Source organism: Lactuca saligna, chromosome 1, assembly GCF_052625555.1.
Source record: "Lactuca saligna cultivar CGN05327 chromosome 1, ASM5262555v1, whole genome shotgun sequence".
In the NCBI taxonomy this organism is placed as follows: Eukaryota; Viridiplantae; Streptophyta; class Magnoliopsida; order Asterales; family Asteraceae; genus Lactuca; species Lactuca saligna.
This window is the reverse complement of record NC_136417.1, coordinates 135,783,957-135,801,537: the sequence shown is the minus strand read 5'-3', so window position 1 is coordinate 135,801,537 and position 17,581 is coordinate 135,783,957. Positions and strand designations below refer to the sequence as shown.

General features: G+C 35.3%; 1 protein-coding gene across 1 annotated transcript; it reads left to right on the top strand.

Moving 5' to 3' along the window:
• The first annotated feature begins 13,856 nt into the window (after positions 1-13,856).
• LOC145011985 (uncharacterized) lies at positions 13,857-17,306 on the top strand. Its single transcript, XM_078970751.1, has 4 exons — positions 13,857-15,446; positions 15,764-16,876; positions 16,984-17,181; positions 17,274-17,306. Exons 1-4 carry the CDS (start codon positions 13,857-13,859, stop codon positions 17,304-17,306), a joined length of 2,934 nt encoding a protein of 977 aa, XP_078826877.1.
• The last annotated feature ends 275 nt before the right edge of the window (positions 17,307-17,581 follow it).

Sequence of the window (17,581 nt, the reverse complement as noted above, 5' to 3'; positions counted from 1 at the left end):
ACTCTGTGTTATTAAATCTTGCATTTAGGAAAATATGGGATTTTCCTGGAGTAAAATACATCACGTAATCGAATTGGTAACAAATGATAACTAAACTAACTTTACATAAGAAAAATATGGGATTTTCTTGGATAACAAACCTTTTCGGAAAACTAAAGGAAACTGATACATTTTCATAAAACAAAACCGCTTATGAAGTCACCAGCTTTATGCTGATTTTCAAACCGCTTGTATTCTCAGGTCCAAGTTAGACAGGTACCCGGTGATATCTTTTAGTGAAGACGGAGTGCTCAGAAGACTCGTCTCAACTTTTGTTAATATGATGCATATGTATATCTTGTATAACTTTACTTTTGAAGCAAATGTAAACTTTCTTATATATGTAATGTATTGGTTGTTTACTGTGATTACTATGTACATTGGATTTGATACACAACGTGGAGTCCACCCCAGAAATGTTTCCGCCTTTGATTTCCGGGGTGTGACAAAAGCTTTGCTTAAATTGCATAGACTTTAATTGTGGAACTCAAGTTTTAAACAATGCTCATCAAAGCTTTGCTAGATTGCGAAGACTACTTCTATTTTATAACTCAAGAATTAAACAATGGTCATCAAAGCTTTGCTCAATTGCATCGACTTATAATGTGGAACCTAAGAATGTAACAATGCCCATCAAATCTTTTCTTAAATTGCATAGACTTCTATTGTGGAACTCAAGAATTAAACAATGCTCATCAAAGATTTGCTAAATTGCGAAGACTACTTCTATTGTGTAACTCAAGAATTAAACAATGCTCATCAAAGCATTGCATTGCATAGACTTCTAATGTGGAACTCAAGAATGAAAAAATGCATATCAAAGCTTTGCTTAAGTTGCAGAGACTTCTATTGTGGAACTCAAGAATGAAACAATGATCATCAAACCTTTGCTAAATTGCAAAGACTACTTCTGCTGTGGAACTCAAGAATTAAAAAATGCTCATCAAAGCTTTGCTAAATTGCATTGACTTCTAAAGTGCAAATCAAGAATGAGACAATGCTCATCAAAGCTTTGCTTAAATTGCACACACTTCTATTGTGGAACTCAAGAATTAAACAATGCTCATCAAAGATTGGATAAATTGCGAAGACTACTTCTATTATGGAACTCAAGAATTAAACAATGCTCATCAATGCTTTGCTAAATTGCATAGACTTCTAATGTGGAACCCAAGAACGAATCAATGCTTATGAAAGCTTTGCTAAATTACATAGACTTCTATTGTGGAACTGAAGAATCAAACAATGCTCATAAAAGCTTTGTTTAAATTACATAAACTTGAATTGTGGAACTCGACAATTAAACGATGCTGATCAAAGCTTTGCTAAATTGCATACACTTCAGTTGTGGAACTCAAGTATTAAACAATGCTCATCACAGCTTTGCTAAGTTGCATAGACTTCTAATGTGGAAATCAAGAATGAAACAATGTTCATCAAAGTTTTGCTAAATTGCACGGACTTCTATTGTGCAACACAATAATCAAACAATTCTCATCAAAGCTTTGCTAAATTGCATACACAACGGTCGTGGAACTCAAGAATTAAATGATGCTCATAAAAGCTTTGCTAAATTGCATAGACTTCTTTTATTGTGTAACCCAAGAATTAAACAATGCTCATCAAAGCTTTGATCAATTGCATCGACTTCTAATGTGGAACTCAAGAATGAAACAATGCTCATCAAACCTTTGCATAAATTGTATAGACTTCAATTATGGAACTCAAGAATGAAACAATGCTCATCAAAGCTTTGCTTAAATTGCATATACATCTATTGTGGAACTCAAGAATGAAACAATGCTCATCAAAGATTTGTTAAATTGCAAAGACTACTTATATTGTGGAACTCAGGAATTAAAAAATGCTCATCAAAGCTTTGCTAAATTGCATAGACTTCTAATGTGGAACTCAATATTTAAATGATGCTCATCAAAGCTTTGCTAAATTGCATAGACTTCTAATATGGAACTCAAGAATGAAACAATGCTCATAAAAGCTTTGATTAAATTGCATAGACTTCTATTGTGGAACACAAGAATTAAACAATGCTCATCAAAGCTTTGCTAAGTTGCATAGACTTCTAATGTGAAACTCAAGAATGAAACAATGCTCATAAAATCTTTGCTTAAATTGCATAGACTTGAATTGTGGAACTGTAGAATTAAACAATGCACATAAAAGCTTTGCTAGATTGCGAAGACTACTTCTATTGTGTTACTCAAGAATTAAACAATGGTCATCAAAGCTTTGCTCAATTGCATCGACTTATAATGTGGAACTCAAGAATGAAACAATGGTCATCAAAGCTTTGCTTAAATTGCATAGACTTCTATTGTGGAACTCAAGAATTAAACAATGCTCATAAAAGATTTGCTAAATTGCAAAGACTACTTCTATTGAGTAACTCAAGAATTAAACAATGCTCATCAAAGCTTTGCTCAGTTGTATAGACTTCTAATGTGGAATTCAAGAATGAAACAATGCTCATCAAATCTTTGCTTAAATTGCATAGACTTCTATTGTGGAACTCAAGAATGAAACAATGATCATCAAAGCTTTGCTAAATTACAAAGACTACTTCTATTGTGGAACTCAAGAATTAAAAAATGCTCATCAAAGCCTTGCTCTATTGCATAGACTTCTAATGTGCAACTCAAGAATAAAACAATGCTCATCAAAGCTTTGCTTAAATTGCACACACTTCTATTGTGGAACTAAAGAATTAAACAATGCTCATCAAAGCTTTGATAAATTGCAAAGATTACTTCTATTGTGGAACTCGGGAATTAAACAATGCTCATCAATGCTTTGCTAAATTGCATAGACTTCTAATGTGGAACCCAAGAATGAAACAATGCTCATGAAAGCTTTGCTAAATTACATAGACTTCAATTGTGGAACTCAAGAATCAAACAATGCTCATCAAAGTTTTGTTTAAATTGCATAGACTTCAATTGTGGAACTCAAGAATTAAACGATGCGCATCAAAGCTTTGTTAGAATTGCATAGACTTCTATTGGTGAACACAAGAATCAAACAATGCTCATCAAAGCTTTGCTTAAATTGCATAAACTTCTATTTTGGAACTCAAGAATTAAACGATGCTAAGCTTTTTCGCTTTCTCTCTCTACTTTCTCTCTCTTATCCTGATTCTTTCTGACGGTGGTGCGATCTAGCTTAGATTCATCGGTGCTGCTTTTCCGACGAATTTCTTTTAACCGGTAAAGCAATATCTTTCATTATTCAGTTGTTTTAATGGGAGCATCTTCCAAATCGGATAGATTGAAGGACGTGAAGGTTAAACCTCCGGATAAAAATGCTGCAGTTCGTTATACAAAAACTGAAATGGAGGTGAATGATCTTGTTCCTCCTGGGGTAATTGAACAATCATTTGCCACGATCTATAAAGCTCATCGCAAACCAAGTGTGACTGGAGCTGTTGCATCTGGGATTAGCAAAGCTGGATGGAAAATGGAAGGGAAATCTTTCAGGATTAAGAACAGAGCTAGGAAAAAGGTGGATATATTAGCTCCGATGGATACGGAAGAGTTCTTCAATGAAGATGGTTCAGAGGAGGAAACGGGAGAAGAATCGGAATCTGTCTCAGTTTAGGAGTCGGATTCTAACATTTCTATTCCTGGATCTGAAGGAAAGGAGAAGGAATTGAAGATAGGGTTGTCTGGTGACTCTAAAAAGGTAAGTTCTCATGTTGTTTCTATCCCAACTGGTAATACTGCTAATTTGATGAGAAATTGGGATGGGTTGATGATGAGTAATGAAGTTTTGAGTCCAATCTCTGAATTGAAGAATGTTATTAGTGAAATGGTTAATATGAACCCTACCATATCGGTGATGGATGATAAAATTCAGAATAACTCTAATAGGGAAGATAATGAAGTTGTGAAGATTATAACTGATGGGGAGAAAAGGGCTAATAATAATGAAGATTTCATTCCAGGAGTTGGATTTCAATTTCTGAGTGAATTGAAGGAAGAAGGACAGGTGGGAAAGGGAGTTGAGAAGACTATGGGGAAAGATTTAGATAGTGAGAAGAATCAGAAAATGGATGTTGATATGTCAAATTTGGAAAAGAAAGACAAGGAGATAGAAGGTAATACTGATGATGATGAGAATACTGACGAGGAAGGGGATAATGATTCAAGTGAGGATGATACTAGTGGGGATGAGGAAATTGAAATAGAAGAAGAGGTTAATGCTAAGAGTAATATGGATACTAGCTGCAATGAGAAGTCAGGTACTGTTATTAATAGCATTAATTTACTTCCTTCTATTTTGGGAAATGCTAAGATTAGCAATAAGGAGGAAGGAGGAATACAGGGGAATGTGATGAACTCTTATGCTGGTGTGTTAAAGGGTAATAGACATAAGGGTAAGATTGATGTTAGATTCATTCCAGGGGAGAAAGGGGAAGAGGATGGTCCTGTTATAATTCCAATAGAGAATCTAAAGAATGCAAGTATTCCTTTTTCTAATACTCTTTATGGTTATATGATTGACAAGAAGTTGGCGTTTCCTGTAATTCAGAAAGAAGTTAGAAGATTGTGGAAGAATGTGGGTTTGGAAGAGGTATTCATGAACAGCAAAGGATTTTTCTTCTTTAAATTCAGTGATGAAAAGGGGATGTTATCTATTTTGGAGGGTAGTCCTTGGTTAATGTTTAATAATATGCCTTTATTTCTTCAACGATGGAGGCCTGGTTTGACATTAACTAAGAACAAGCATGATAAAATTCCTGTTTGGATTAAAATATTTGATTTGCCCTTGGAAGTTTGGAGTGGTGAAAACTTATGTAGAATTGCTAGTAAGATAGGTATTCCTTTGGCTTTTGATTCCTTTACTGAGGATATGTGTTTGGAACATAAAGGAAGGAATGCTTATGCTAGAATTCTTGTTGAAATGGCAGCTGGGAAGGAATGGAGAAAGAAGATTGATATAGCTACTTGGGATTTTGTCTCTAATTCTGCTGTGATTCAAAGTTTTGATGTTGAATATGCTTGGATTCCTTCTAGATGTAATCGTTGTAAAGTCTATGGGCATGTGGATAAAGTTTGTGCTGCTGCTATGAATGTTGTGAAGGAGGATAATAATGGAGAAGTGAGAAATTTAAAGAATAATAAAGGGAAGGAAGTTGTTAATGGGGATGGTTTCACAGAAGTTAAATATAAAAAGGTAATGGGTAACAATGATGGTGAAGGCACTAGCAAGTCTCAAGAGGGTTATAATCAATTGAATAATATGAAGAATAATGGGAAGAATGGGAATTGGAGAAGGGGTATTTTCTCTAAAGGCAATAATGGGAACAGAGATGGAAATGGTAAAGGGCAAAATTGGAATTGGAGTAATAAAGGAGTAAGTCACTGGAATTTAGGAAAGAACAAAAATTATGAGAAGTTTGTTAATGGGCAGGATGTTATAGGTAGTCGGGGGTTGAAGGAGAATAATAAGCAGGAGGTTGTAGTTAAAAAGGATAATAAGGCAGAGATGGGCAATTTTAGTCTTGGTAGTGAGAATATAATAGGGGAGGGATTAAGTAATAAAAACAGTTTTGAAATCTTGGGAGAGATTGAAGAGGAAGTTTTGGATAAAATGGAAGAGGATGATAAGATTGTGAAGACAGTTGCTAATCAAAATGTTGATAGTGGTGATGCTGGAATGGATTCTAATGAAAGCAAGAATAACAAATTGATTTCTTCATTCAAGGGAGAGGGGAAGAAGAAAGGAAATGAAAGTAATAAAGTGAATAAAGATAAGTTGGAGTTGGATAATAATAGAAGTAAGATGGGGAGTTCTCAGGCATTTGAGGAGGTAAATGCCAAAAATTCTATTATTTCCCAATGATGTCTGTTGGTGCTTGGAATGTTAGGGGATTGAATAAATCTGTTAAGCAGAAGGAGGTTATTGATGTTATTAGGTGTAATAACCTTGGTATTTGTGCTGTGATTGAATCTCATGTCAAAATCTTAAATCTCAAGAGTGTTTGTGCTAAGACTTTTAGGCAGTGGGATTGGATCTCTAATAATAATAGTTGTGAAGCTGGTACTAGAATAATAGTGGGGTGGAATCCTAGACTTTTTGATGTGATTCTGCTTTCTCAATCCAAACAGGTTATTCATTGTTATGTTAAATTGTGTAATTCGGATCTTGGCATGTATTTGTCTTTTATATATGCTGCTTCGAATTATATTGAAAGAAGATTACTTTGGGATAATTTGAAAAAACATAGTTTGGTTGTTAATAGGGAAGCTTGGGGTTTATTAGGTGATTTTAATGTTGCTATAAAACCTTCGGAATATTCTGAAAGCTGTTCTAGAACTCCTAAAGGAGTAGAAGATTTTGTTGATTGTTTGAGTTTTATTGAAGTGGAGGACTTGAAGTCTTATGGGTTTCAGTTTACTTGGAACAAAACTCCTATGGGTAATATGGGGCTGTTGAAGAAGCTTGATAGAGTTATGGTTAATCAAAAATTTATGTCGAACCATCCTCTTGCTCATGTTGTCTTTAAACCATACAGAAATTCGGATCATTGCCCTGCTATTTTAAATTTTTCTGGTAACAAAGTGAAGTGGAAACCTTCTTTTAGATTTGCGAATTTTATCTCTGAGAAGGAGGAATTTCTTCCTTTGGTTAAGGAGGTTTGGGATAAGAATATTGATGGTTTTTTTATGTTTAAAGTGACACAAAAGTTGAAGATTCTCAAAAAACATTGCAGGGAGATGTGTAATAAATATTGGGGAGCTGGAAAAAGAATTCAGAAGTTAAGAAAGGATTTGGAGTGTAAACAACAAGATATTGACAATAATCCTTTTGATTGCAAGATTAGGGAAGAGCATGCTAATATTCTATTAGATTTTGATATTGCTTGTAATGATGAAGAAAAGATTCTTGCTCAGCGTGCTAAAATCAAATGGTTACAGGATGGGGACAATAACTCTAAATTCTTTCACAAAATTGTTAAAAGCAGGGGTATCAATAATCGTATTCAGATGGTTCTGAATGAAGATGGTCGTTGGGTGAGTGGGAAGGCTATGATAGAGAAATTTGTGTCTCATTTTAATAAGTTTTTGGGATGTAAGGATGATACTGATTTGTCGGGCTTAAATGATGAGTTTTTTCCTAAAAAATTGGACAGTAGGGTGGCTGTTGATATGATTAGAGTGGTTACTGATGAAGAAATTAAATTGGCGATGTTTGACATAGATGACAATCGTGCCCCTGGGCCTGATGGGTATTCTTCAAAATTTTTTAAAAGTTCTTGGAGTATTGTTGGTCCAGATGTTTGTAAGGCTGTGAGAGAATTTTTTTGGACTGGTAAATTGTTGAATGGGATTAATGCCACGAGAATTGTTCTGGTCCCTAAAGTTGAGGTTCCGAGGAAAGTGTCTGATTTTAGACCTATAGCTTGCTGTAACACTTTTTATAAGTGTATCAGTAAGATTATAGTGAATAGAATTAGAAATTGTTTGGGTGATATTGTAAGTAATAACCAATCAGCTTTTATTCCTGGTAGATCTATTTTGGACAATATGCTTCTTGCTCAGGAGTTGATGGTGGGGTACAAAAAAAAGAGAGGTACCCCTAAATGTACGATAAAGATTGATATACAAAAGGCTTATGATACGGTGGATTGGGATTTTCTTAATAGAGTTCTGCAGGGATTTGGGTTTCATCCAGTCATGGTTAAATGGATTATGGCTTGTGTTTCTTCCCCGTGGTTCATGCTCAATTTTAATGGTGAAGATCATGGGTATTTTGAAGGAAAGCGTGGGCTTAGGCAGGGAGATCCTTTATCTCCTTACCTATTTACTATAGTTATGGAGGTTTTCAATATTATTATGGGTAAGCTTATTGAAGATTCTTTGAATTTTAAGTTCCATAGTAAGTGTTTGAGCCTCAAAATTTCCCATTTATGTTTTGCTGATGATTTGTTAATTTTTTCTTATGGTAATGGGAATTCGGCCAGAATTATAAGGAATGCCCTTGATGATTTCAATAAGATTTCAGGGCTGAAGGTTAGTATGGAAAAAAGTCAGATTTATTTCAGTTGTGTTAAGCCTAATATGAGAAGGATTATTTTGGGTATTCTTCCTTATGAAGTTGGGAAATTTCCGTTTAAATATTTGGGGGTTCCTATGTGTGTTACTAAATTGTTTGATAGAGATTGTAAAAAGTTGATTGAAAAGATTAAGTTGAGAATTTTCAATTGGAAGTGTAAAACCTTATCTTTTGCTGGCAGATTGCAACTCATTAATTCGGTCTTAACTTCTATTCATGTTTATTGGGCTTCTATTTTTAAAATTCCAATTGCTACTATTAATGAGATTGAAAAGATGTGCAGGAGTTTTTTATGGGCTAATGGTGAGATAGTCAAAGGTAAAGCTAAAGTTAAGTGGCTTGAAATTTGCAAACCTAAGGAGTATGGTGGGCTGGGAATAAAGAATTTGAGGAAATGGAATGATGCTTTACTTGCTAAACATGTTTGGAATGTGGTTAATAACAAAAATTCCCTGTGGATGCAGTGGGTGAGAATCAATTATATAGGCAGCAGGAATTTTTGGGATATTCTGCAGAAAAAGAGTATGAACTGGACATGGAAGAGATTTTTGGAGATAAGGAATACTGTTAGGCCTCATGTTATTTCATGTGTGGGTAATGGGAGGAACACTTCTTTATGGCATGATTGGTGGCATCCAATAGGTATCCTTTGTACTATTATCCCTAGGAGAGAGTGGATTAGTAATGGTCTTAGTGATTCTGCTTTAGTTTGTGATGTTCTTGAGTTTGATTCTTATTCATGGCCGGTTGAATGGGTTAATAAGTTCCCTGGATTGACTGAAGCTCCTATGTTTTGTATTGATTCTAATTTGAATGATGTTGTTGGATGGAGGGATAAGGGAGGTATATGCAGAAAATTCTCATGCAAACAGGTGTGGAATGATTTGAATAATTTTGGGGATATTGTGCCTTGGTTTGATCTTGTTTGGTATAATAATTGCATTCCTCGCAACTCTTTTATTTTATGGTTGGCTGTCCTGAACAGATTAAAAACTCAGGATAGGGTTAGAGAATGGGAATTGGCTGGTAATTTGATGTGTCCTTTTTGTGATAAAGTGCCTGATTCGCATAGCCAATTATTCTTTAATTGTGAGTATTCCTCTAGAATTTGGAAATATTTCTGCAGTAAAGTGGGGCTAATTTTGAGAACGGTTAAATGGAATGATCTTATTTTAATGTTGAGCGGAATGCTTAAACTGAAGACAAGTGAGAATTTGATCATTAAATGTATGATTGCTAGCTGTGTGTCTAATATTTGGAGAGAGAAAAACGCTAGACTTTTTGGTTCTAGCAGAATATCAGTTGAGGGGGTTATAGCTAGTATTGAGAATGAGATTCATTTGAAGCTGATGGGATTAAGGAAAAGAGTTAAAATGATCAATAATAAGGTTTGTTTGATCTGGGGTATTTCGGGAATTGAGAATGTTGAATAATGGAGATCATTTTCTGGTTTTGCTGTTTGGAGTGTGGTTGGTTATGGTTTTGGGTTTGGCAGTGGTGGCAGTTAAATAAGAATGATGTTATTAATGGTATATGGTGGGGGTATTTTGGGAATAAAAATATGCACAAAGGAATTGACGGAATATGTCACTGGTTGGAGAGTTTACTCTTAAATCATGTGACTTGTACCTATGGGATTTGCTGTTTGGATATGATCTTAATTGAGATTACCCAAATAGAGAATCCTAGACATGTGATTGATGCCATGTCTAGTATGAAACTTAATTTGATTAACTGGTGTTTTGGTGTTATTTTCTTGTGTTTCTTTTTGAGTTTGTGGTGCAGAAAGGCGAAGCTAAGGTTGGTGGTGGGCAATAGCTGTGGAGAGATTATGGATTCCCTGATGAGGACTTTGAAGGATGTAAAGGACAAGGATTGCGACAGGAGCTTTGGGACTAATTGTCGTGAGGGGCTGTCCTGTTTTCTCTTTGATGTTATGTTTATTTGTGGTTTAGTTTTTTGGGATTTCCTTGTTTTTTGTGGTTTGTGGGTTTTGAATTTGAGGGTTTTTTTCTTAAAGGTTAGCTTATGGACTGAGGGTTTTTTTAAGGGCCTTACCCCTTGCTTTGGTTTCTTTATCTTTTGGAGGTTTGGTTGGAGCAAGGGGGTGAAGTTACCTTTTTTCCCTCTTTCAATAAGTTTTTGGGCTACCTTTAAGGATTTTAGGGTGTTTTGGGGTTGTGAGTGGTTATTGCTTCTTATTAGGAAATGGTTTGGTAGTTGGTTATGGATAGGATGGTTATATTTGTATTTTGTTTGATGTTTTGTTCCTTGTATTCTTTTATTCTTTTTAATAAAGTTTGCTGAGCTTTGGCTCTTTCAAAAAAAAAAAAAAGAATTAAACGATGCTCATCAAAGCTTTGCTAAATTGCATATACTTCTTCAATTGTGTAACTCAAGAATTAAACAATGCTCATCAACGCTTTGCTCAATTGCATCGACTTCTAATGTGGAACTCAATAATGAAGCAATGCTAGCTTTGATTCATCGGTGCTGTTTTTCCGACGAATTTCTTTTAATTGGTGAAGCAATATCTTTCATTATTCCGTTGATTTAATGGGAGCATCTTCCAAATCGGATAGATTGAAGGACGTGAAGGTTAAACCTCCGGATAATAGTGCTGCAGTTCGTTATACAAGAACTGAAATGGAGGTGAATGATCTTGTTCCTCCTGGGGTAATTGAACAATCATTTGCCACGATCTATAAAGCTCATCGCAAACCAAGTGTGACTAGAGCTGTTGCATCTGGGATTAGCAAAGCTGGATGGAAAATGGAAGGGAAATCTTTCAGGATTAAGAACAGAGCTAGGAAAAAGGTGGATATATTAGCTCCGATGGATACGGAAGAGTTCTTCAATGAAGATGGTTCAGAGGAGGAAACGGGAGAAGAATCGGAATCTGTCTCAGTTTAGGAGTCGGATTCTAACATTTCTATTCCTGGATCTGAAGGAAAGGAGAAGGAATTGAAGATAGGGTTGTCTGGTGACTCTAAAAAGGTAAGTTCTCATGTTGTTTCTATCCCAACTGGTAATACTGCTAATTTGATGAGAAATTGGGATGGGTTGATGATGAGTAATGAAGTTTTGAGTCCAATCTCTGAATTGAAGAATGTTATTAGTGAAATGGTTAATATGAACCCTACCATATCGGTGATGGATGATAAAATTCAGAATAACTCTAATAGGGAAGATAATGAAGTTGTGAAGATTATAACTGATGGGGAGAAAAGGGCTAATAATAATGAAGATTTCATTCCAGGAGTTGGATTTCAATTTCTGAGTGAATTGAAGGAAGAAGGACAGGTGGGAAAGGGAGTTGAGAAGACTATGGGGAAAGATTTAGATAGTGAGAAGAATCAGAAAATGGATGTTGATATGTCAAATTTGGAAAAGAAAGACAAGGAGATAGAAGGTAATACTGATGATGATGAGAATACTGACGAGGAAGGGGATAATGATTCAAGTGAGGATGATACTAGTGGGGATGAGGAAATTGAAATAGAAGAAGAGGTTAATGCTAAGAGTAATATGGATACTAGCTGCAATGAGAAGTCAGGTACTGTTATTAATAGCATTAATTTACTTCCTTCTATTTTGGGAAATGCTAAGATTAGCAATAAGGAGGAAGGAGGAATACAGGGGAATGTGATGAACTCTTATGCTGGTGTGTTAAAGGGTAATAGACATAAGGGTAAGATTGATGTTAGATTCATTCCAGGGGAGAAAGGGGAAGAGGATGGTCCTGTTATAATTCCAATAGAGAATCTAAAGAATGCAAGTATTCCTTTTTCTAATACTCTTTATGGTTATATGATTGACAAGAAGTTGGCGTTTCCTGTAATTCAGAAAGAAGTTAGAAGATTGTGGAAGAATGTGGGTTTGGAAGAGGTATTCATGAACAGCAAAGGATTTTTCTTCTTTAAATTCAGTGATGAAAAGGGGATGTTATCTATTTTGGAGGGTAGTCCTTGGTTAATGTTTAATAATATGCCTTTATTTCTTCAACGATGGAGGCCTGGTTTGACATTAACTAAGAACAAGCATGATAAAATTCCTGTTTGGATTAAAATATTTGATTTGCCCTTGGAAGTTTGGAGTGGTGAAAACTTATGTAGAATTGCTAGTAAGATAGGTATTCCTTTGGCTTTTGATTCCTTTACTGAGGATATGTGTTTGGAACATAAAGGAAGGAATGCTTATGCTAGAATTCTTGTTGAAATGGCAGCTGGGAAGGAATGGAGAAAGAAGATTGATATAGCTACTTGGGATTTTGTCTCTAATTCTGCTGTGATTCAAAGTTTTGATGTTGAATATGCTTGGATTCCTTCTAGATGTAATCATTGTAAAGTCTATGGGCATGTGGATAAAGTTTGTGCTGCTGCTATGAATGTTGTGAAGGAGGATAATAATGGAGAAGTGAGAAATTTAAAGAATAATAAAGGGAAGGAAGTTGTTAATGGGGATGGTTTCACAGAAGTTAAATATAAAAAGGTAATGGGTAACAATGATGGTGAAGGCACTAGCAAGTCTCAAGAGGGTTATAATCAATTGAATAATATGAAGAATAATGGGAAGAATGGGAATTGGAGAAGGGGTATTTTCTCTAAAGGCAATAATGGGAACAGAGATGGAAATGGTAAAGGGCAAAATTGGAATTGGAGTAATAAAGGAGTAAGTCACTGGAATTTAGGAAAGAACAAAAATTATGAGAAGTTTGTTAATGGGCAGGATGTTATAGGTAGTCGGGGGTTGAAGGAGAATAATAAGCAGGAGGTTGTAGTTAAAAAGGATAATAAGGCAGAGATGGGCAATTTTAGTCTTGGTAGTGAGAATATAACAGGGGAGGGATTAAGTAATAAAAACAGTTTTGAAATCTTGGGAGAGATTGAAGAGGAAGTTTTGGATAAAATGGAAGAGGATGATAAGATTGTGAAGACAGTTGCTAATCAAAATGTTGATAGTGGTGATGCTGGAATGGATTCTAATGAAAGCAAGAATAACAAATTGATTTCTTCATTCAAGGGAGAGGGGAAGAAGAAAGGAAATGAAAGTAATAAAGTGAATAAAGATAAGTTGGAGTTGGATAATAATAGAAGTAAGATGGGGAGTTCTCAGGCATTTGAGGAGGTAAATGCCAAAAATTCTATTATTTCCCAATGATGTCTGTTGGTGCTTGGAATGTTAGGGGATTGAATAAATCTGTTAAGCAGAAGGAGGTTATTGATGTTATTAGGTGTAATAACCTTGGTATTTGTGCTGTGATTGAATCTCATGTCAAAATCTTAAATCTCAAGAGTGTTTGTGCTAAGACTTTTGGGCAGTGGGATTGGATCTCTAATAATAATAGTTGTGAAGCTGGTACTAGAATAATAGTGGGGTGGAATCCTAGACTTTTTGATGTGATTCTGCTTTCTCAATCCAAACAGGTTATTCATTGTTATGTTAAATTGTGTAATTCGGATCTTGGCATGTATTTGTCTTTTATATATGCTGCTTCGAATTATATTGAAAGAAGATTACTTTGGGATAATTTGAAAAAACATAGTTTGGTTGTTAATAGGGAAGCTTGGGGTTTATTAGGTGATTTTAATGTTGCTATAAAACCTTCGGAATATTCTGAAAGCTGTTCTAGAACTCCTAAAGGAGTAGAAGATTTTGTTGATTGTTTGAGTTTTATTGAAGTGGAGGACTTGAAGTCTTATGGGTTTCAGTTTACTTGGAACAAAACTCCTATGGGTAATATGGGGCTGTTGAAGAAGCTTGATAGAGTTATGGTTAATCAAAAATTTATGTCGAACCATCCTCTTGCTCATGTTGTCTTTAAACCATACAGAAATTCGGATCATTGCCCTGCTATTTTAAATTTTTCTGGTAACAAAGTGAAGTGGAAACCTTCTTTTAGATTTGCGAATTTTATCTCTGAGAAGGAGGAATTTCTTCCTTTGGTTAAGGAGGTTTGGGATAAGAATATTGATGGTTTTTTTATGTTTAAAGTGACACAAAAGTTGAAGATTCTCAAAAAACATTGCAGGGAGATGTGTAATAAATATTGGGGAGCTGGAAAAAGAATTCAGAAGTTAAGAAAGGATTTGGAGTGTAAACAACAAGATATTGACAATAATCCTTTTGATTGCAAGATTAGGGAAGAGCATGCTAATATTCTATTAGATTTTGATATTGCTTGTAATGATGAAGAAAAGATTCTTGCTCAGCGTGCTAAAATCAAATGGTTACAGGATGGGGACAATAACTCTAAATTCTTTCACAAAATTGTTAAAAGCAGGGGTATCAATAATCGTATTCAGATGGTTCTGAATGAAGATGGTCGTTGGGTGAGTGGGAAGGCTATGATAGAGAAATTTGTGTCTCATTTTAATAAGTTTTTGGGATGTAAGGATGATACTGATTTGTCGGGCTTAAATGATGAGTTTTTTCCTAAAAAATTGGACAGTAGGGTGGCTGTTGATATGATTAGAGTGGTTACTGATGAAGAAATTAAATTGGCGATGTTTGACATAGATGACAATCGTGCCCCTGGGCCTGATGGGTATTCTTCAAAATTTTTTAAAAGTTCTTGGAGTATTGTTGGTCCAGATGTTTGTAAGGCTGTGAGAGAATTTTTTTGGACTGGTAAATTGTTGAATGGGATTAATGCCACGAGAATTGTTCTGGTCCCTAAAGTTGAGGTTCCGAGGAAAGTGTCTGATTTTAGACCTATAGCTTGCTGTAACACTTTTTATAAGTGTATCAGTAAGATTATAGTGAATAGAATTAGAAATTGTTTGGGTGATATTGTAAGTAATAACCAATCAGCTTTTATTCCTGGTAGATCTATTTTGGACAATATGCTTCTTGCTCAGGAGTTGATGGTGGGGTACAAAAAAAAGAGAGGTACCCCTAAATGTACGATAAAGATTGATATACAAAAGGCTTATGATACGGTGGATTGGGATTTTCTTAATAGAGTTCTGCAGGGATTTGGGTTTCATCCAGTCATGGTTAAATGGATTATGGCTTGTGTTTCTTCCCCGTGGTTCATGCTCAATTTTAATGGTGAAGATCATGGGTATTTTGAAGGAAAGCGTGGGCTTAGGCAGGGAGATCCTTTATCTCCTTACCTATTTACTATAGTTATGGAGGTTTTCAATATTATTATGGGTAAGCTTATTGAAGATTCTTTGAATTTTAAGTTCCATAGTAAGTGTTTGAGCCTTAAAATTTCCCATTTATGTTTTGCTGATGATTTGTTAATTTTTTCTTATGGTAATGGGAATTCGGCCAGAATTATAAGGAATGCCCTTGATGATTTCAATAAGATTTCAGGGCTGAAGGTTAGTATGGAAAAAAGTCAGATTTATTTCAGTTGTGTTAAGCCTAATATGAGAAGGATTATTTTGGGTATTCTTCCTTATGAAGTTGGGAAATTTCGTTTAAATATTTGGGGGTTCCTATGTGTGTTACTAAATTGTTTGATAGAGATTGTAAAAAGTTGATTGAAAAGATTAAGTTGAGAATTTTCAATTGGAAGTGTAAAACCTTATCTTTTGCTGGCAGATTGCAACTCATTAATTCGGTCTTAACTTCTATTCATGTTTATTGGGCTTCTATTTTTAAAATTCCAATTGCTACTATTAATGAGATTGAAAAGATGTGCAGGAGTTTTTTATGGGCTAATGGTGAGATAGTCAAAGGTAAAGCTAAAGTTAAGTGGCTTGAAATTTGCAAACCTAAGGAGTATGGTGGGCTGGGAATAAAGAATTTGAGGAAATGGAATGATGCTTTACTTGCTAAACATGTTTGGAATGTGGTTAATAACAAAAATTCCCTGTGGGTGCAGTGGGTGAGAATCAATTATATAGGCAGCAGGAATTTTTGGGATATTCTGCAGAAAAAGAGTATGAACTGGACATGGAAGAGATTTTTGGAGATAAGGAATACTGTTAGGCCTCATGTTATTTCATGTGTGGGTAATGGGAGGAACACTTCTTTATGGCATGATTGGTGGCATCCAATAGGTATCCTTTGTACTATTATCCCTAGGAGAGAGTGGATTAGTAATGGTCTTAGTGATTCTGCTTTAGTTTGTGATGTTCTTGAGTTTGATTCTTATTCATGGCCGGTTGAATGGGTTAATAAGTTCCCTGGATTGATTGAAGCTCCTATGTTTTGTATTGATTCTAATTTGAATGATGTTGTTGGATGGAGGGATAAGGGAGGTATATGCAGAAAATTCTCATGCAAACAGGTGTGGAATGATTTGAATAATTTTGGGGATATTGTGCCTTGGTTTGATCTTGTTTGGTATAATAATTGCATTCCTCGCAACTCTTTTATTTTATGGTTGGCTATCCTGAACAGATTAAAAACTCAGGATAGGGTTAGAGGATGGGAATTGGCTGGTAATTTGCTGTGTCCTTTTTGTGATAATGTGCCTGATTCGCATAGCCATTTATTCTTTAATTGTGAGTATTCCTCTAGAATTTGGAAATATTTCTGCAGTAAAGTGGGGCTAAATTTGAGAACGGTTGAATGGAATGATCTTATTTTAATGTTGAGCAGAATGCTTAAACTGAAGACAGGTGAGAATTTGATCATTAAATGTATGATTGCTAGCTGTGTGTCTAATATTTGGAGAGAGAGAAACGCTAGACTTTTTGGTTCTAGCAGAATATCAGTTGAGGGGGTTATAGCTAGTATTGAGAATGAGATTCGTTTGAAGCTGATGGGATTAAGGAAAAGAGTTAAAATGATCAATAATAAGGTTTGTTTGATCTGGGGTATTTCGGGAATTGAGAATGTTGAATAATGGAGATCATTTTCTGGTTTTGCTGTTTGGAGTGTGGTTGGTTATGGTTTTGGGTTTGGCAGTGGTGGCAGTTAAATAAGAATGATGTTATTAATGGTATATGGTGGGGGTATTTTGGGAATAAAAATATGCACAAAGGAATTGACGGAATATGTCACTGGTTGGAGAGTTTACTCTTAAATCATGTGACTTGTACCTATGGGATTTGCTGTTTGGATATGATCTTAATTGAGATTACCCAAATAGAGAATCCTAGACATGTGATTGATGCCATGTCTAGTATGAAACTTAATTTGATGCACTGGTGTTTTGGTGTTATTTTTTTGTGTTTCTCTTTGAGTTTGTGGTGCAGAAAGGCGAAGCAAAGGTTGGTGGTGGGCAATAGCTGTGGAGAGATTATGGATTCCCTGATGAGGACTTTGAAGGATGTAAAAGACAAGGATTGCGACAGGAGCTTTGGGACTAATTGTCGTGAGGGGCTTTCCTGTTTTATCTTTGATGTTATGTTTATTTGTGGTTTAGTTTATTGGGATTTCCTTGTTTTTTGTGGTTTGTGGGTTTTGAACTTGAGGGTTTTTTTCTTAAAGGTTAGCTTATGGACTGAGGGTTTTTTTAAGGGCCTTACCCCTTGCTTTGGTTTCTTTATCTTTTGGAGGTTTG